General features: G+C 37.3%; 3 protein-coding genes across 4 annotated transcripts; 2 read left to right on the top strand and 1 right to left on the bottom strand.

Annotated features, from left to right (window-relative positions):
* The first annotated feature begins 3,675 nt into the window (after positions 1-3,675).
* Positions 3,676-10,599, top strand: LOC129419054 (uncharacterized). The gene is made up of 6 exons (XM_073874654.1): positions 3,676-3,698; positions 8,304-8,372; positions 8,480-8,554; positions 9,431-9,499; positions 9,615-9,993; positions 10,122-10,599. Exons 1-6 carry the CDS (start codon positions 3,676-3,678, stop codon positions 10,416-10,418), a joined length of 912 nt encoding a protein of 303 aa, XP_073730755.1. The 3' UTR covers positions 10,419-10,599.
* Positions 10,600-10,749: 150 nt separating this feature from the next.
* Positions 10,750-12,614, top strand: LOC141368941 (uncharacterized). Of its 2 annotated transcripts, XM_073873790.1 has the most exons (7): positions 10,750-10,897; positions 10,962-11,053; positions 11,151-11,255; positions 11,421-11,617; positions 11,852-12,015; positions 12,107-12,350; positions 12,441-12,614. In XM_073873790.1, exons 1-5 carry the CDS (start codon positions 10,795-10,797, stop codon positions 11,994-11,996), a joined length of 642 nt encoding a protein of 213 aa, XP_073729891.1. In that variant the 5' UTR covers positions 10,750-10,794; the 3' UTR covers positions 11,997-12,015; positions 12,107-12,350; positions 12,441-12,614. The 2 variants fall into 2 exon arrangements, with proteins under 2 accessions (XP_073729891.1, XP_073729890.1); XM_073873789.1 differs by having other exon boundaries at positions 11,151-11,617.
* Positions 12,607-14,099, bottom strand: LOC141368942 (P2X purinoceptor 7-like). The gene is made up of 2 exons (XM_073873791.1): positions 13,254-14,099; positions 12,607-13,167 (listed from the first exon to the last, which is right to left on the bottom strand). The coding sequence occupies exons 1-2, from the start codon at positions 13,434-13,436 to the stop codon at positions 12,652-12,654; spliced, it is 699 nt and encodes a 232-aa protein (XP_073729892.1). The 5' UTR covers positions 13,437-14,099; the 3' UTR covers positions 12,607-12,651.
* Between the last annotated feature and the right edge of the window lie 6,864 nt (positions 14,100-20,963).

The following is a 20,963-nucleotide window of genomic DNA, read 5'->3' as shown; positions in this document are numbered from 1 at the left end:
TAGAAAAGTCTTGGTGATCTACATTCTTTAATGACTGAATAAACTGACATCTTTCTTTATTATATTTCCTACAGTGAAGCAGAACATGTTCAACAGTTTCTTGTTGACTACAATCATTGCATTCCCCAGTTGGGTGTTTACCAATTTTAAATAAAGTATTATTAAGTCCTGTGTGACCTATTCTCAAACGAGTTATTATATTCCCTTCCTTTCGATTCCTGCTTTCCTTCCTCCCAGCACCAACCTGTTTTTGTATATTATATAAATGTCTACCTTTTCCAGTGTCATCCCAATATTCCTGCCATACTGATTGTGCATAATTCCTGATGTGTACTTTAGCTTCAGCTTTACTTAATGGAACTTGCAGATCTACCTGTTTTAATTTCAAAGTTTCTTTAGCCATTTTATCCACTTTCTCATTTCCTTCTACGCCAACATGAGCAGGAACCCAAATGAATTGAACTAATATGCCTATACTCTTTAAATTATATAACTTATGAAATATTTCATTGATTATATCCATCCTATAAGAAGATCTGCCAGATCTTATGCTTTCCAGTGCAGAGTAACTATCTGATGCAATGACTGCGTTATTTATTCCTTTCTCCTCTATCCACTGCAGGGCCATTAATATCGCCAATAGTTCTATAGCATACACAGAAATATGATTAGTAACTCTTTTTTTAATATAATGATCATATATTGGAATATATACAGCTGCACCTGCAATTCCTGATTGTGGATCCTTTGACCCATCTGTATATAAAATAACTAAACCTTGGAAATTTATCTCAAAATAATTCTGCACTACATACCACACTGGAATTTGTTGAGATTTTCCATTTATTTCCTGTTGTATATTGAGGTCAACATTTGGCAAGGGAAATAACCAGGGAGGAATTAAGGATATTGATACTGTATTGCTGTACTGTATTTGATGTAAACCTATATTCTTAGCCTCAGCATCACCAATCCATCCAAAACTTCTGATATTAGTCTCATTATGTTCCCAGCATTCTTTCAATATACTTTTGACAGGATGAGAAACCTTTTGTCCTCTGATATTTATCCAATATGCCAACATTAACTTAATTCGTCTGATGTCTAGAGGCATTTCTCCCATTTCTACTTGCAAAGACGATACTGGTGATGACTTAAATGATCCACTACAGATTCTTAGGGCTTGAGCTTGTAAAACATCTAACTGTTTAAGGTTTGTTTCTGCTGCTGACATATAAGCTATACAACCATAATCAAAAACCGATCTCATGAGTGCCCAATAAATATTTTGCAATGATGCTCTGCTTGCTCCCCACTCTTGCCCTGATAAACACCGAAGAATATTAATAATCTTTTTACCCTTGTCCTTAACTTTATCCAGATGAATTTTCCATGTCAGTTTTTCGTCAAACCACACCCCTAGAAACCTTACAACTTTGACTTGTTCCAGACGATTTCCATATAGATTTAAAGAGAGGGGGGTAATTCTATTTCGCCTTGAAAAACAAATAACCTGTGTTTTTCCCACAGATAATTTAAATCCCCACTTATTGGTCCACTTTTCAACTTCAGCTATTGCATTTTGCATTTTTTTTAGTAATGTATGATATATTTCGACCTCTGATCCACAAAGCCCCATCATCAGCATATAATGATTTTCCAATATTACATTCAACTTGAGAAAAAATGTCATTAATCATTATATTGAACAATAACGGACTACAAACACTACCTTGTGGTGTCCCATTTTCCACTATACATACCCTAGAATATTCTTCACCAACTTTAACTTGAATTTTTCTATCAAATAAAAAGTCCTGAATCCAATTATAACTTCTACCTCCAATTCCCAAAGACTTTAACTTTATTAATAGGCCTTCTTTCCAGAGCATGTCATAAGCCTTTTCCACATCAAATAAGACAGCCACTACAACTTCTTTATTGATCTGTGCCTTTCTAATGTCTGACTCTAGACATAAAACAGAGTCCATTGTGTTCCGACCCCTTCGAAATCCACTCTGATAAGGGGATAGAAGATCTTTACTCTCTATAAAATATGTTACTCTTTCAGTAATTATTCTTTCCATTACTTTACATAAATGAGAAGTTAAGGCAATAGGCCTATAACTGGAAGGATCAGATGGATTTTTCCCAGGTTTCAGAACAGGTACTATTACTGCCTGTTTCCAAACTGAAGGGAGTTTTCCTTTATCCCATATTAGGTTAAATAATTTAAGAACCATTCCTAAGGAAAAATCATTCATTTTTTCCAACATTTTATAACATACACCATCGCTTCCAGGAGTAGTCTGTCTAGCACCAGTGATTGCTCTTTTTAATTCAAACATGTTTAATGGCAAGTCAAGTAAACTATCTGACACATCTTCTTTTTCCAATAAATTAGGGTAATCCATTAAAGTTCTAATCCTACATTGTCTTGCTCCTTCTGTAAGATTCTCAGAGCTATGAACTTTCTTAAATGTTTTGACAAGAAGTTCAGCCTTTTCTATGTTGCTAACAGCCAATCCATCTGCACTTTCCATCACTGGTAACTCATTATTCCTTCTAATCCCCCCCATTTTCCTAATCATATTCCATACATCTGACAGTTGTACCTCTCTTCCAATACTATCACAGTACTGCCTCCAAAATTTTCGTTTTTGTATTTTTATTGTTTTCCTTACTATTGCCTGAGTCCTTTTGTATTGAATCAAAGTATCAATAGAGTGCTGTTTCTTAAGTTGTTTAAAAGCTTTGTTTCTGTTTTTTACAGCTGCTTTACAATCATCATTCCACCAAGGTACATTCTTTTTACGGTTAATTCCTGTTGTTTTAGGAATTGTTTCTTCAGCTGATTGTATTATTTCATTAACTATTTTATTATTAAATATGTTTTCATCTATTTCTTCTAGTAGGGCCATACATCTATTTCCACAGATTTCTTGAAATATTTCCCAATTGGCCTTTTCCAGTTTCCATCTCGGACTTCTCTTTCCTTTTCCAAAACATATCTTTGTACCAACTGTTGTCACTACAGGATAATGATCACTCCCTATTGTAGTATGTTTGGTAACTTTCCATGTACTAATTCCTGCTAATTCTGTAGATACAAATGTCAGATCAAGTACTGTTTCTGTATTTTGAATACTGTTATATCGTGTTCCCTCTCCATTATTAATACACACTAAATACTTATCATCAATAAAATCTTCAATAAGTTGACCATTTGCATCAATATTTTTACTTCCCCATAATGAATTATAGGAGTTAAAATCCCCACACCACACTGCATTGTCATCCAATGGACCCACCACAGATTCTAAAATACCTTGACTTAATTTTTCACAAGGATTATAGTAATTAATAATATCAACACACCCTCTTTCAGTCCAAACCTTACTTACAATTGACTCATAATCCTTATTTATTTGTACTACTTTATATTTCATTCCATTTTGTATAAATGTAGCTATTCCACCCCCTCTACCAGTTTCTCTATCTCTTCTAATTACATTATAATCTTTAATTATAAAATCTAATTGCGGTTTTAACCAGGTTTCCTGAATACACATAACATTAGGTTTCTCTATTAAGTTATCAATATATATCTTAAACTCTTGACCGTTTGCAATTAAGCTCCTTGCATTCCACTGTAGTACAGTCAATAACATTACGATGAACCAGTACATGCTTGAGAGGTTTGTATCTCGTCACTAAGGGAGTCCCTAACGGTCTCCCAAAGCAGCCCTTTAACATCTAGGTACTTCTCTGCGGCTTTGACAATTATTTTGATTCTTTCATTTCGACTTTTTGTCTGTGCAGAACAGTTTATTATCTCTGCCATAAATAATACAAAATCATTCTTTTTAACTATCAGAGTTTCCTCTTTCAACTTATCACATCCTTGACACTTATTCATTTCTTTACCCCTGTTTCCAGATTGATTAACCATTGTCATATTTCCTGAAACCCTCTTTGTTGCTTCTGCATAGCTGACTCTTTGTACGGTCTTAACACGCTGTATTTCAGCCTGCCTTTTGCTAACCTCACATCCTCTATAAGCAGAGCTGTGTTCCCCACCACAATTACAACATTTCAGCTTTGTCCCCTCTCCGCATTTCCCATATTCATGTTCTTCACCACATTTACCACATCTTTGTTTTCCCTTACACACCGCCGCTACATGTCCAAATCTTTGGCACTTGAAGCATCTTATTGGCGGGGGTATATATAATCTCACATCATAACACATAAATCCAATGTACACTTTTTCAGGGAGCTTTTCCTGATCAAAATTGATCAAAACCGAAAGACTATCTTGCACATTTCCATTCCTGTTTATTTTAAGCCGTCTGACTTCATTTACCCTTGCATTTGCTATATTTCTTTTGACATCTTCAACTGACACGTTTATCGGAATCCCAGTAATAACTCCTTTTGTGAATTTCCTGAATGCCAAAGAACATTCTACTTTCTTCCCATTTATTATGTTCACTTTGATTGCTTTTGCTTGCTGTCTGTCATCTTTACAAACAATCAACAGGGCACCACTTCTTAATATCTTAGCACTCTTTATTTCTCCAATATCTTTATTTAACGATTTTGTTAACTGTACTGGATTCATACCTCCAAATGAGTCTCTTTCATCCAAAAGTTTAGCAAAAACCACATACTCGTCTCGTCTCTTTTCCTCCGTAATCAATCCCCTTTCTGAGTCACTTTCATCAGTTTTATTTTTCCTTTTCTTTTTCCGTTTGTTATTTTTAGTTATCTCCCATTTTTCATACACCGCGCCACCTACTTCCATACTTCCTAGATCACTTCCTGATCCGTCACTTCCCTCCACACTCTCCTGTCCATTCACAGTCCAGCTTTTGCCAACCGCCTTCGCCATTCGTCAATCCTCTCATCACCGCCGGCTTTTCCCGGTTATTTTGTTCTTCTGCGCTTTTGGCCTGAGTGGCGGTTGGCAACTGAAGGGTCATTAGCGCCTCCTACTGGACTGGGTGTGGTGCATTCAATAGGCAGTGGAGGAAATTCTATGTTCTTTTGACTATTTATTATTAATAATAAAGCAATACATTAACACGATTTAATAATAATAATAATAATAATAATAATAATAATGTGTAAATTCGCTAAACAAACACTATACTAAAAGATATAAAAGCAACCACAAAATAACATTAGGTTATTTATTTATTTATTAACTTTACCAATCCCTGCACAAATAAAATAAAAAAAAAAAAAAATAAAATAAAAATAATAATGTAATTGATTTGTGATTATTAATAATAATCAGTATCAACTTTTCACTGTTTGTTAATATACACAGACTTAGTTGGCAGTTTTCTGATGATGGTAAACTAATGCAGTCATTTTTGTTCAAAGTAATTAAAATAGCTGTTGATTCCCCATAATGATCATACATTTCAAATCTTCTTGAACACTCACTTACATATTTAAAGATGATCTGACCAGATAATTTTTACTTGCTGTATAAAAGCAAAAACCTGTCTGATGGTGATCCTGGGGGGGGGGGTCTTTAGATCACAAAACTAACAGGACTTCATAATATAGCATTTTTAATACAATAATGCAGTGTTTTCTTTGTCATTTTTGACAAATACATCCACAAAGTACCATAACCATATGCCACAGCTTTAAAAATGCATCAGTATCACATGCATGTATGTTTACATACATTTATTAAATATGTGGAAAACAAATATGTATGTCACATATTTAGAATTAATGTTGTCCATATATGCGAGAAACCAATACTATACTGTAATATATGCAGATATATGGTATCATATATTGATGACACCAAATATTTTTTTCACATGTTTGGACATGTTAATATATGTTGCAGGCATATATTGTGTTCTCAGATAAGTCAAATATATGTATAGATATATGGAAAACAAGTATGTATGTCACATATTTATAATTAATGTTGTCCAGATATGCGAGAAACCAATACTATACTGTAATATATGCAGTATCATATATTGATGACACCAAATATTTTTTTCACATGTTTGGACATATACATGTTCATATGTTACAGGCATATATTGTGTTCTCAGATAAGCCAAATATATGTATAGATATGTGGAAAACAAATATGTATGTGACATATTTATAATTAATGTTGTCCATATATGCGAGAAACCAATACTATAGTGTAATATATGCAGATATATGGTATCATATATTGATGGAACCAAATATTTTTTTCACATGTTTGGACATATAAATGTACATATATGTTGCAGGCATATATTGTGTTCTCAGATAAGTCAAATATATGTATAGATATATGTCATACTATGTAAAATATAAGTACATATATGGCCATATATTACATTTTTGTATTTTACTTTATTGAAATGCTCTACCTTAAATAATCCGTGTGATATAAATTATAAGGTGACACAATTGAAATAAAGGTAATTAAACAAAGCTAACACTTAATATTCTATAAGAAGAAAAATCATTGGCACTATACCTTTTCTAGAAGTGTTCTGCTGTTGCTGTTTCCAAGACCTTTTTGTTGTTTTGTGCGCATGCGCAAATGGCGATCAGATAAACCTCGGAGGGTTGCACAGTAACATAACCAGGAGTTTTTTTACCAGGAGTTGACCAGATAGCTATTTAATTATTTATATACGCATCAAGCTTCAAATGCAATAAATAACTTTTTATTTGATTTTTGTAATTGTTTTGCCAATAAATAAATACATAAATAAGGATATAATTGCAGAAGTACAGGTGTAATATTCTTTTTTAAATATTATCACAACAGCATAAGAATAGAAGCACAATTACAACACACCCACACACGGACACACACACACACACTCTGGTTTCCATGTTTTGTGGGGACATTCCATAGACGTAATGCATTTTATACCATACAAACTGTATATTCTATTCCCCTTACCTACCCCATTCTCTAACCCCAACCATCAAAGAAACCCTTCTACTACTTCACATTCACAAGAAACATCATTCTGTTTGATTTATAAGCTTGTTTCCTCATGGGGTCGTCAAAATGTCCCCACAAGGTCACAAAAATACTGGTATTCCTATCTTTGTGGGGACAATTACCAGGTACACAAACACACACACACACACACACACACACAAAGAACAAGCTCGTCATTATGAGAACGTTCATCAAGTATGAATAACGTCACTAGGACGTCCCAAGAACATTGTTCTGAGAACGTTTTATCTCGTCGTTATGAGAACGTTCATCAAGTATGAATAACGTCACTAGGACGTTCCAAGAACATTTTTCTAAGAACGTTTATGAATAACGTCACTAGGACGTTCCAAGAACATTGTTCTAAGAACGTTTTCTCTCGTCTTTATGAGAACGTTCATCAAGTATGAATAACGTCATTAGGACGTTCCAAGAACATTGTTCTAAGAACGTTTTCTCTCGTCTTTATGAGAACGTTCATCAAGTATGAATAACGTCATTAGGACGTTCCAAGAACATTGTTCTAAGAACGTTTTTCCCCAACATTCCCAGAACGTAAATTCTTACTTATAACGTTCTAAAAACGTTCTAAAAACATTATTTAAATAACGTTTTGTCCTAACATTTACACAACCTTTAAAGAACGTTAGCGAAAGTTGTGGGAACGTTCCCTGTTAGGTGGGTTGGCTTTTTTGCTAAATGTATTTATTGATTACCTCAATTCCTAATTACAGATTTACTATCTTTCTTTAGTTACCTTTCTCTTTATCTCTTTCTCTATGTCCCTTCCTCTTTATACCTTTGGCTATGTATATTGTGATGAGACTTTTTTCCAGTGCACTTATGTATTGATGTTATTGTGTTGCCATAATTGCTTCTATTGTTTACCTCGCTTGTAAGTCGCTTTGAACAAAACCCTCTGCTAAATGACAAAATGTAAATGTATTGACTAGTAAGGCTAGGCATGACACAAACTTTGTAACTATATACATAGAAACTAACAAAAGTAATACTTGTAAATGCCATCTGTGCTACCAGCTTTCTAACAATGACTATTTGTTTACAGCTATGAGAAAACAACATTGTCAGGAGGAAAGGGCCCATCTACATCGACACCTATTAAGGTGTTAGAATTGCCAGACCTTCCAAATTCCATAACTACAGGGGAATCAGACAGGAATGTTTTATTTTATCCTCCCCTTACTCTATTGAGAATGCACTTTAGAAATTAGATTTACTACTATGCATTATGGTGGTTTGGCTATGGCACAATGTGTTAGTTTGTAATACCGAAATTCTATTTAAACAGGGATGACTTCCAAATAGCAGGAGTACAACCGCTGGCAGAAGATCCAACATTGGGGCTATTGAATGAAAGGTAAACATCTGTGTCATTATGAATAAAATGCATATCTTTTCATTTTTCTATATTGTGACATTGTAAATTTTGTGTTCCACGTATTTATACTATGTGTGTCTCTGTAGCATCAGATCACTTGAGTTGCAGGATAACTCGGTTCTCATAGATGAAAAGCAAGCCAACAGCCTTGAGAACAGTGTGTAAGTTACAAATGATCAACACCATACTTTGGCTTATAAAACGGTTAGTTCCAATCCTTGAGTCTCATTGGTCAATAGCTGTGCTTTATTCACGATAAAACACGGCTATGACCGCTTCACCCAACGGTTCTATTTATCACTGAACCCTTAGCAACCACACGTCAAAATTTGAGAATGTTTTGTTGAGCTTTCATGCATATTACACATTGAAACATTGTTGTTTACGATCAGGGACTATTTTTTTCCTAGCGGAAGGAATGCTTAAAAGGGATAGTTCACCCAAAAATGAAAATTCTGTCATTTACTTACTCTCATGTTGTTACAAACCTGTAAACATTTCTTTGTTGTGATGAACACAAAGGAAGATATTTTGAGAAATGTCTGTAACCAAACCATTTGTGGACCCCACTTACTTCAATGGCATAATTTTTCCTACTATAGAAGTCAATGGGGCTCCACAAACGGTTTGGTTACAAACATTTTTCAAAATATCTTCTGTTGTGTTCATCACAACAAAGAAATATATACAGGTTTGTAACAACATGAGAGTGAGAAAATGATGACAGAATTTTCATTTTTTTAGGTGTCCTATCCCTTGAACTTCATGAAAGTTGCACTAATACTTTTTTACTTTGATATTGTGTGGTAACTGTTTTATAAAAGGAATAAGGTACTCTAGGCAAGTGCTGTTTCGTGAATAAGTAACTGCAGAATAAGTAACGGACTCCGCTTCACGTCTTGCCTAACGACTGCCTTCAGCCGTTACTTATTCACAAAACAGCACAGCCTCTCGTACCCTATTGCTTACTTCTAGCATGTCAATATTACAGTTTGTGTGTAGTAATAAATTATTTTTCCCTGTTTTTGCTTTCAAAGGATAGAATTGCTGGACAAACTGGCCTCAGACCCATCTGATGCAGACTATGTCCCACCTATCTATGTGCGGTATGTATTGTGGCAATGTCACAAGCTCACGAACTATCAATCAATGCTAATCGAGTTTTTATATAGCTCTCTGGTAAATAGTCTATATTAATTTTTTATGTTTCTTTTTACACAGTGCTAGTGGGACATTGCAGAAAAACATTGACAGCCTCCCCCTCATTGGCCTTGAAGAGGCTGTCCTGGACATGTATGACCGCGAGGAGACAGTTCAAGAGCCAGACCTTTCGGAAGATTTTCATCTTCCAACAACAGACATTCCCACAACAGACATTCCCACCTTCCCTACATTTGCTCGAGTCGATGCAGAAACTGACCTCATTAATCAGCCTGCAAGCATAGCTTTCCACAAAAACCTTATCCAACTGGTCTCTTTTCTGAAACTGCCAATCAACAAATGTTTTTACATTGACCGGACCACAGGAGTGGAATGTGATGGGCTCCCACCTTTTCAGGTCAACTTGCAACCACGAGGCACTGCAGTTGTTCTGGAATGGGTGAATTTACATTATCAGTTGTAACTAGCATAGTATCAAATTATTCGTAACAGAGAACAGCTGTCAAAAGAACCTGTAAAAAAACTGGAGCATTTTTATAAAATATTTCTGTTCTCTTTTCTATACAGCTTTGCCCACATGGACATAAACTGTGGATGTGGAACAGCCAGCCATTACTAAAGCATAATATGCAAGGGGGAGACTTCATGTTATCCACAAACATTCTTCTGTCTGGCAACAATTATTCCAAAATCGCCCTCCTTTTCCAGTTTATGAACATGAAAATTGTGTCATCCACCACTTTCTACGCTATACAAGATGCCTACTGTGTAGATCCAATAAAGGAGTTTTGGGAGGAGAAGAGGAAGGCCATTATTGAAAAACTAGCCTCAAAAGACAGTGTTGTTGCCCTTGGTAAGTACTAAACTCTGTTGATCAACAAGGCCTCAGATGTTTGAGACGACAGTGTCAAGTAATTTACTCAACTGTTTAACTAATTGAACCTTGATAATACATGATCAGATTCAGTTTAGACAATAAACTGAAAACAGTCAGAGTTTGGTGCAGGTTTACAAGGTTCTTATTTCTTTTCTAGCTGATGGAAGAATGGACTCTCCAGGTAAGTCACAAAGGTTTGTGACTTGTCAGTATTGTTGAATTTATTTGATTTACTGTTCTTTTTTTTCCATCAAAGGTTACACTGCCAAGTACTGCACATACACAACTATGGAGCATGACTCCAAGGACATAATCAGTGTTGTTACAGTTGACAAGAGGCAGACTGACCGTAAGAGTGTGGCCATGGAGAAGCATGCATTCATAAAGACCTTTGATAGACTCATGGGGGAGCTAAATATCAAAGAAATTGTAACCGATGCCCACGTGCAGATTGCTTCTCTGATGCGTAAGAATGAATTCATGATTTTTTTTATATTTGAGGGAGAATTTTTATTCATGCGTGTTTGAAGATCCAGAGAAAGGGAGATACAAGGACCAGGGTGTAGTCCATTCCCTGGACATCTGGCATGCAGCTAAGAATCTGACCAAGAGACTACATGCGGTAAGACAAAAACACAGTTTATTTGGTTTATTTTATTGAGTACTACTTTACTGTTGAACAGTTTTTCCTAAAAACACTTTTTGACTTTTCTCCACAGGCTGGGACGACATCTGGTCAGTCACAAATACTTGTTTGCCTGAAGGATGTTGTCAACCACTTTTGGTTTTCTTGTCAGAAAGCATGCAACCGGGAGGAGTTCATGGTTAATATGACACACAAAAATACATGCAGTAATCAGATGAAACTTGATCATTTCAAATTTAACTCTTATAATATTGGCGTCCTCAGTTGTGTATGCTATGACCTGCCTATGATGTTGTATTTTAACTTCACATGCATTATGACTATAATTTACTTTATTATTCAGTGTATCTGGCGAGGTGTATTGCACCATGTTTGTGGAGAGCACGAGTTGTTCCTCGGCAGATGCCTCCATGCACCTCTGGATGAGGAAACCGCAAACAAAGAAGTCATACCACCTGGCTCTGCTGCACATGAGGCTTTGTCACAAATTGTACTAAACAGGAGATGGCTGAAAGATGTGGAGAAGTTTCTTACCTTTCGGTAAGAGTGCTTCAGTTTTTATAGTTGCTAAAATATGTGTTGTTAGTACAGGCCAGGGCTGATTCTCTGAATAAAATGTTTTACATCTTCAACAACAATTAACTTTCCAAATGAACTAAAAACACAAATAATTGCAATGTTTTATTCTTTGTACATACAGGCATAGCTCTTGCGCTTGATATTTTCTGAAGATAGCTGATCTTTGGAGAATCTCATAATCTTTTTGTCCTGTAGGTCAACTTCTGAGTTGGAATCCTTCCAAAATCATATCCTTATGTATGCAGGCAAACGGTTTTCATTTTCTCCTCCTGTTTATGAGGCTAGGACTCTTCTAGCAGCCTTAGATACAACCATCATAACCACCGAGCAGTGCATGTAAACCAGAAAGGCAATCTTTCGTAAGTCACTGTTTTGAATTATTGATATTTGTATGTCCTGAAAAATTTGCTTTTCTTATTTTGTCAACTAATGTCATATGTTGTTTTGCAGACAAAAACGAGTCTATAGCAAGAAGTCACAGCGCTACCGTGTCTACACAGTGAAGGAGCAAAAAGACTACAGTTACATCCCTCAACTGCAGACTAAAATATTACAGAGTCGACTTAATTCAGCAGGGGGACTCCCAAGAAGGAGGAGTCTTAGGCCAGATGACCCTCGGGCCCTTGGTCTTCTCCCTGGAATTGTACCCCCACCTACAGCTGAGTTGGCCCAGAAACAAGTCTGCAGAGGACAGGTAGTTCAGCCACATGCCCACAGTTTTTCGCATAGAAACTATTATTTCTAGTAACACACATGGTTATTCTTGGTCTCGTTGTCTCTCCAGGATATGACATCAACAACATGAGCAAAGAGCAGCAAAAAGGCAACAGTGGCTAAAGTTTAAAAATTGTTTATTATAAACTTATTTATCATAAAATACTTTATTTATTATAAAAAAGAACACTGAAATATGTACATAAATGTTACTTTTCAATAAAAAAAATTCAGAATGGCTTAGGAACATTTTTATTTTCAGATGTTGTAAACTGTACATTTTAATTTACTCTAAACGGTGCTTCTTTGAAGCCAACATAGTTCCCAAATGGGTCAGGGAATGTGTTTCTTATTCGCCACACGAAGCAGCTTGGTATTACTAAGCGATTCCCTGTGCCCAGACGTCCATGCTGCCAAATCGTAGTTTGGCGATAAGCAGAATATCGATATTCTCGGTTATCTGCCCCAGGGTCTTGGCTGTCATGGAGTGCAAGGATGTCGTTCCATGTCTGGCGAGCTAAGCGGAGGATGCCTTCATCCAGACAGTACAGTTCCATGTGGGCGCTCCTGCTGAGACAATTTTCTGGATTCTGTCTGCAGCATTTGTTCTCCAGATCAGTAGGCATTATTCTGCAGTTCAGACAGGTGCACCATGTTGGCTGACCTCTGTTTGGTGTGGATGGTCCTGGTGTGGCCTGTCTGTATTCCATTACATCAAGAAAAACACCTGGCAGACGAGTGACCACCCTCTGAAGTACCTCATCCTTCTCCTCCAGGGATAGCTCCTGTAACTGTGCCTGAAAGTGCAACAGCAGTCATTATTTATTTTACCTATGTCTATTTGGGAGTGTGCTGTTTTCTAGATGTGACCATTATGACAAACCTGTATCTCTGCTGTCCTGGCAGCAGTCAGCTCCTCCACTCTCAGTCTGTCCTCTTCACTGACAGCTCCTGTTCTTCTTCTGCCCCTCCCCCGTCCTCTCCCCCTGCCTCTTTGAGGCTGTTTGCACTTGGTATTGGGATGTGTTTTCGTTGATCGGATCACAAGTGGACGAGAGAGACACATTACGTTAACACCTGGTATTTAAATCCGTCTCTTTTGTCCACTTTCGACCGCTTCTGTGCTGAATACTATGAGGGGGTGGTCTGTGAGACGGTGGGCGAGTCTCTCTGCTGTCATTCAAACCCGAGCGGGAGTAATTATGAGTTTATATGGCGCCAAGTAATATTATGTCGAAGTGCACTGCTTGTTTAGCAAGTAAACATGCTGCACAGTGTTTTGTACATGAGTATTTAAGGGCTTTCTTTGAATTTTCAGCGCAATTGATGAAATAGGATCGCGCAACTTTCACACGCTTTCAAAACGAAACTACGGAGATCAGCCGCTTAGTTTTATCAATGAAAGGCTAAAAATAGCGCTGTTCACCGAATGTTCACGCCAGAAGTCAAAAAAGACGTAAAACTTGTGTTTAATACCTCAGATTAGATAAATGGGCGGAGAGAAGGCGGTCGCGTGTGGCTGTTCGAACGCATTCAACCACATGTGCGTTCCGCAACTCCAAAGCGATCCGATCGAAAGTGGTTTCGACCACCTCGGGATGTGGTTGAAAGTGGTCGAAAGTGGATGAGCTCAAAACGTTTTGAACACTGTTTACACCTGGCATTAACGTCGTCCACTTGTGATCCGATCGACGAAAACACATGTTAATGCCAAGTGTAAACAGCCTCACTCTCTACTTGCACCTCTGCCTCGCCCCCTCCCTCTTGCTCTCCCTCTCCCTCTGGCTCCCCCCCTCCCCCTTCCAGAGTCACTGCTCTCCTCAGAACTCTCCTCCACGGGAACTTGAAAGTCTTCAGAGCTGTCCTAACAGAAAAAAACAACTAATTATTTACAATGACAAGTGTTTTAGTAAAAAAAATTCATGTGGTATTCTGAATGAAAATAAGGTATGACAATTTCATACATAAAGGTTAGAGTTCCTTTTAGGGCTGGGTGATATATATCAGGGGATTTGCGTGCGTGTTTCATCAGTAAAGCCGTTTTTTTTTTTATTAGAAGTAAATCGCCATCAGCTGCTTTCAGACTGACAAGCTGGACCATATTGAATTAATTATCGCAGGCAATACGTCCTCGATAATTAATGCGAAATTGCCCCGATTGTCAGGGAAGTACGGCTCGGTGTACTAAATGCCGCATCAACTGAAAGCAGCTGATGGCGATTTTCTTCTAATCCAAGACCCGGCTTTACTGATGATCCGGCTTTACTGATGAAACACGCACGAGAATCCCCAGATATCACCCAGCCCTAGTTTACCTTACCATAGTGTTATTGATATTCCACAAATAGTATAGTAGTACAACTACAATAGCAATTTTACTGTATCTAAAAGTAAGCATAACGTCTTCAACATGTTCAACTATATAATTTATTGTTACTCTTCAGTAGTCAAAATAAGTAGACTTCAGTTGAAGTAAGTTACTGTTGCAACATTTTACTAAAATATGGTCTGTCAAACAATAACCTTACAGTACTGTAAACTTTCTTACCTCAAACATGCCGGTGAATCTCGATGAGCCGTCTGTGGTTGCTAGGGCAACGCTGGTTGCTGTGGTCGTGCTCGTACGAGCGTACTGCAGTTTCTCTAACGGCCACTGGTGTCAGTAACGGTTAGAAATTTCTGAACTTACGGAGGGCCCCTTTAAAGGAACAGTATGTAAGAAATTTAAATCAATTAATCATAAAATGGCCCTGATATGTCAGTAGACATTAAGAAATCATTTTAATTTCAAATACTTATATCACTGACAACAGTGGTCTGGGCAGGATATTGTCATTTAAAAAGTGGAGTTGCAGCCCTCAACTGATGTTTATGTTGTCATGTTGTATATTGGCCACCAGTTGTGTAATTGCAGTACCAGTTTTAGCCACAAGTTTTGTGATTGCAATACCAGTTTTGGCCACAATCATACATACTGTTCCTTTAAGAAGAACACAATTATGACACAGAGCCTACTGAAACAAAGTCTGAGCAGTTGGATGAGACTTCACATTCAACTGATGAAACACCATTTCTTCACGTAGGCTTGGCTAGTTGGGCTACTGCTACAAACCAGACCCACAAGGCATTAAATGAGGTTCTTTGTGTGCTCAGACGCCATGGCCATAGACTTCCCAAAGATACTAGAATCCTTCTGTGTTGCATTAGCACAAATGATCGGAAAACAAACAAACAGAAAAAATCATATTCTGACTTACGGAATTGTAGATGTTGACTGTGGCCAGTGTTGCCAGATTGGGCGGGTTCCCGCCCAATTGGGCGGTTTTGAATTTGATTTTGCGCGTAAAAATTGGCTTGGGCGGTTGTGCAAAAATTGGGCTGGTTTGGGATCAATTGGGCGGGTTTGAAACGTGCATTTTATAGGCTAATTATTTAACAAAAAACCCAAATGTGCATGTATTTCATGACGTTACTAAACACACGCCCACTGCATGTGTTTGTGTTGACGCCACGCCGATGATGAGTCCGCGTTTAGCCAATCACAAGTGATAGCAGCCAGCCAGCTCTCTCAGCGGGAAATCAAGATGTTACAGATAGGAGTTGGAGAGTGACCCGGGTCTGAAGCAAATGGATAATGCCTTTTCAATCGGAAAATAGCACTGCAAATTCTGCAACACGGACTCCGGATTGCAACGTATACGTTGCTTGTCACACATCGGCCGTGTCTCAATGCGAATGCTGCAGCCTCCGGAGGTCGCATTTCTAGGCTCCATATATGTCATCGACTGTCTTGTTTTAGAATATTAACAGTTATAAAGTTGACTTTTATTCTTAGTTAATAGTAAATTGTTGTAATACGCTTATACCTTGCGAATGTAATGGTCAGTTAACTCAAATAAACCAGGCTTGATGACGTATGCACCCTGCATACGCGACCTCCGCAGGCGGCAGCTGGAGTGAGAAACGGACATCAATTACACGTGTTTGAGCCGTGGATGAATTATCGGAGCATTTCAGGTGAACAGAACCAAATGTTCGGCTGTCATTTAGTCAATTGTGGAACCATGAACTTCAGCCAGACTGTACATAGTTCTGAAAAGTTCAGATGTTCACAGTGTTCTTCAGCTTCCTTGCAAGTTAACGCACAACCAACAGCCTATTATTATTGTTCTGCATTTACTGCTTAAGGTAAGCCTATTTACGATCTCTCTCTCACACACACCTATTTATCAAGAGTAAAAATACATTATTAATAATAATATAAATAGATAAAAAACGTTATTAACGAATTGGGTATTTGAATAATCATAAAACACTTAAATATACGATGTAAAAGTGCATTGTGCGTGTGGGCGAGGGAGCATAATGTAGCTGTTGTGAACAAGTTATGTCATTTTGCTAGTGTGGTTCTGTTCTGGTGTCGCTAGCTATAGTATGTTGCATTAATTGTGTAAGTTAAAATAACTAAATGCTAATCAAATTAAACCAAAATGTTGATTTAAATATTTTGGGCGTTTTTTTTGTGCGTTTGGGCGGGTTTTGGAACACTTTTGGGCTGGAAACCATCAACTCTATCTGGCAACACTGACTGTGGCTCTCTCACTCTGCATGAAACCCTCTGCGCTAGAAACTTAGGTGTTCTTTTTGACCACAACCTCAAATTTGAAACAGATTAATGCTGTGGTAAAATCCAGCTTTTTTCACCTCTGTCAGCTTTCCAAAGTAAAATCATTTTTATCCCAAAGTGATTTCCAAACACTGATCCATGCCGTTGTTACATCGCCTCTAGACTACTGCAACTCTCTTTATTATGGTGTCTTCCAATCATCCAGTGGCGGCGCCAGGGAGGAGCTAGGTGGTCCTGTAGCTCCGGCTATAATATCCATAGCACCCGCCCAGCACCCCCAAGAAATGTCTGTAATTTTTTATATTTATATTATAATGTCATGTTTGAATAGTGTTTTCATGTTGTTAAAAAAGAGAGTTAAATAATAATTTAAAAATACATATTTAGCTAAAATATCATGACGCCCAAACATGTGATCTTCTTTGGCCAATACATGTGATCTTCTCTGGCCAATGGGTGCAGCGCCCGGTGAACTTTTGACCTTAACGCACGGCAGTTTGTTTTTGATAGCGACTTTGGAAATTTAGCCAAGTAAAATACACCAAAATGGATACACCAGAAACTACCCGAGGAACAGCAGTGGACACACTAGGACCAGTAATCTGGCACTTTCGGCTATAAATACGGAGAGAACAAGGACCCTTGACTGCGTCAACATCATTGATGATGCTGTTTTGTTGTGAAGACTTCTATGATAAGTGCTTGATTTTCCCCTCTGTTGGCTATTACAAATTGAAATAATTTGGGGTAAAGAACAAATCTTGGCTCTGCATTGTTACATCTATAGGGTGCCCATACGTGTCATTCTTCCCGGACGCGTCCTGTCCAGAATTTGTTGACCGCATATGCCATTCAGTTAAAAACATAAGATATACAATCGTAGTTTCATTCTTACCTTAAAATGTAACTGTTGCTTTTCTGTAGTAATAATAATCCTCTGTGACGTATGCGGCAGACAAATATGACTTCCAGAAGACGCACCCAAAATCCTGGACAGGACGCGTCCGGGTCTGGGAAGAATGGCACATATGGTCACCCTATGATGCTCCAACAATAGAAACAATGCTGATTCATCACTAGTGTTGGTAACTGGCTGTGTTATTTCGTGATCTGAGCATTTTAAGCCGAAGTGTGCAGGGGTGTCAAATTCATTTTAGGCTGAGGGCCGGATGGTAAATAACACCACGAAGTGAGGGCCGGATAATTTTTTTAAACCTTAGTGTGCTGATAATTGTGTTAAAATTAACTAAACAAACCAATTAATTAGTTTGTTTAGCAAGAAAACTACAGAAACTCACAGCTCTGTGAAAACTACATTTCATAAGGTCACACTCATGCTATACAGACTATACAAACAAATTTACATCTGTACAAAATACACTGGCCTTAGGTTGAAAAGCTTTAATGTAACTTATTTTGCCTTAATGCCAAAATTATTTATAAACCATTCACTTTTCTTTGGAATATATTTGTAATGAGAACAGTCATTTAGAAAATGAAAATGCTAGATGGGGCAGTGGCCCAAACCAAAAATGGCACTATGGGGGGTGGTACTATTATTGTGGTTTTAATGAAGTATTATACATATGATGTGTTATATTACTAGCATCAACTTAGACAAGTGATTATAATGGGAAATATAATAACAAGAATTAAAGTGTGACAATCTGCTAAATGCACAGTGTCTGTTGCTGCTCCGTTGTATTCAGGGCTAGACTGTGACAGAACTGTGAAATATTATATTCAGAGGTTTACATTGGCAGGCTAACATATGTTGTATCTATAGCCCTTGTGTTGAATACTTTTACATAGTCATGGAACGAGTATAGGCTAGTTAATGCAGGCATGTACGCGTGTATAAAGAGTGGTCCGATGCGACCTCCTTAATGAAACGCCCCAAAATTTAAAGCACCTTCTCTTATTTTTTTATTTTTTATTTTTTTAACTGAAATTTCTTTTTTTTTTCGGAGGACAACTTTTTTTAATATAAAGTAAATTATTTTACAGTACGGAAAATAGGAATACTTATTTACAGTGCACATAAGGGGAGGGGGATTAAGCACCACGTAAAAGTGTAACACATAACATACATACAACAAAATAACAGACAAATTACAAAAGGACAATACAGTTGCAGTGAGACATTATTATTGCTGGTTGAATAGAATGATCTTGAGGTTCACTTTCGTTAGTCACAGTTAGAGTATTTAAGTGGAAATGGGTTTAAAAAGGGTTGGAAAAACATGTTATGCATGAGTTTAAATAGTGTGTGCCTATAGAGATAAAATAAATAAAATTACATAATAGAAGAGAGAGATGTGTGATTGGTAATGTACACGGCTTGTAGCTATGTTTTTGTGTTAAGAAATGATAGAAATGGGGACCAGATGTCTTCAAAGGCTGATATCTGCTTCCATCTGCGTGCATTATATTTCTCTATTGAAATGTGTTCAGAAATTAAATTTATCCAATGATTGATGTTGCAAGATTTCTTTGATTTCCAGTTTTGGAGAACTACTTTCTTAGCGACAGCTAGAGAGACGAGGATTTCAGAAATGTCCCAATGAGACAGGGTGTTGGAGATAATGGGATTCTGTGACTCAGGACGGTGGATAATGTCTCAGTGACTGTAACCCAAAATGATTGAACTGGTTGACATTGCCACATGGGGTGTAAATAGTCATCTATCCTACCTAAGGTGCATTGTGAACAAATATTGGTGTTGTTTAGGCCCATTTTAAACATTTTACTTTGGGTGATGTGAGTTCTGTGAATGACTTTATATTGTATAAGCTGCAGGTTTGTGTTATTGGTCATGAAAAATGTGTTCCTACAGATTTGTTCCCAGTACTCAGGGTTGGAAGAGAAGGCCAAGTCAGCTTCCCATTTGGTTGTTGGGAGTGTTATTGTTGTGTTTTGGTGGGAAATCAGTGTGTATAGTTGGGAGGTTAATTTTTTTAATTAATTTTCATAAGTTCTTCTATAAGTTGAGATGGTTGTAATGTGTTGTTGATAAGTCTGGTTTTGTGTTTAATTCTAAGTCTAAGTTGTTGATATTGAAGAAATTGTTCTTTCCCAACCCCATATTTCTGTGTGAGTGTGTCAAATGACATGAAGTGGTGGTTCTCAAATACATGGTGAAGATGTGTGATTCCTTTTTGTGCCCATGTCGGGAAAAAAAGAGGTTTATTTTGAATCTTGAATTCTGGGTTGTGCCAAAGTGGGGTAAACTTATTTAATTCTAGTGAGGATTTTGTGATTTGATTTGTTTTCCACCAGGCTGTCAGAGTTGATTGTATAGTAATGCTTTGGAAGAGGTTGGATTTCTTAATTGATTGTGAGAGGAGGGGGAGATCTGAAATTGTGATATTTAGGGGTCAAGCACCGAAGGTGCTGAGACACCTATTGGAATTGTTAGTATTATTATTATTATTCTGCCGTTTCTTAGCCATAGGCGTCTATGGCAGCCCTATGTAGGAAATTATGAAATTTGGCACAGATGTAGAGGTGGTCATAAAATGGGGTCTTTAGCAGTAACTCTATAGCGCCACCAGTAGTGCAAAAATTCAATGTTCAAACTGTTATGATTGGTGAACCATTTGATCTATGAAAATTCTACTTAGTATACGTGATTGCTCTCATCACGCTTATTGAATTTGATACCTTACATTAAGACTCCACCCATTACAGTAGCGGCCATTTTGAAATGTACAGTATTTTGTTTTTTCGCTACTCCTCCTTCAAATGTCGTTCAATTCTTATGAGATTTGGCACAGATGATCTTTGGAGTGAGCCGCATAGAAATGACTGAACATAATTTTGATATTTATCTTGTTCAAAAGTAATAAATGCGCAAACTTAACGAGGTTGACGCAAAAATGGTTCTGAAGCTGTAGCCCTGTCATTTTTTGATCAATTGAAATGAAATTTGGTACACTTCATGTGGACCATGAACTTGGGGTCCAT

This window comes from Misgurnus anguillicaudatus, chromosome 12 (assembly GCF_027580225.2).
Source record: "Misgurnus anguillicaudatus chromosome 12, ASM2758022v2, whole genome shotgun sequence".
Classification (NCBI taxonomy): Eukaryota; Metazoa; Chordata; class Actinopteri; order Cypriniformes; family Cobitidae; genus Misgurnus; species Misgurnus anguillicaudatus.
This window is presented reverse-complemented; position numbering and strand designations above follow the sequence as displayed.

What these genes read in the sequence shown, in the direction of transcription:
- LOC141368942 (XM_073873791.1), bottom strand. Translation starts at nt 13,436, where the DNA reads ATGTGTCTCTCTCGTCCACTTGTGATCCGATCAACGAAAACACATCCC. An exon ending in CCAGGACAGCAGAGATACAG is followed by an intron (nt 13,168 to 13,253) that starts GTTTGTCATAAT and finishes TTGCACTTTCAG; the next exon opens with GCACAGTTACAGGAGCTATC.
- LOC141368941 (XM_073873789.1), top strand. Translation starts at nt 10,795, where the DNA reads ATGGAGAAGCATGCATTCATAAAGACCTTTGATAGACTCATGGGGGAG. An exon ending in GCAGATTGCTTCTCTGATGC is followed by an intron (nt 10,898 to 10,961) that starts GTAAGAATGAAT and finishes GCGTGTTTGAAG; the next exon opens with ATCCAGAGAAAGGGAGATAC. An exon ending in GAGAAGTTTCTTACCTTTCG is followed by an intron (nt 11,618 to 11,851) that starts GTAAGAGTGCTT and finishes TTTGTCCTGTAG; the next exon opens with GTCAACTTCTGAGTTGGAAT.
- LOC129419054 (XM_073874654.1), top strand. Translation starts at nt 3,676, where the DNA reads ATGAACCAGTACATGCTTGAGAG. An exon ending in AACCAGTACATGCTTGAGAG is followed by an intron (nt 3,699 to 8,303) that starts GTTTGTATCTCG and finishes CTATTTAAACAG; the next exon opens with GGATGACTTCCAAATAGCAG. An exon ending in CTGCAGTTGTTCTGGAATGG is followed by an intron (nt 9,994 to 10,121) that starts GTGAATTTACAT and finishes TTTTCTATACAG; the next exon opens with CTTTGCCCACATGGACATAA.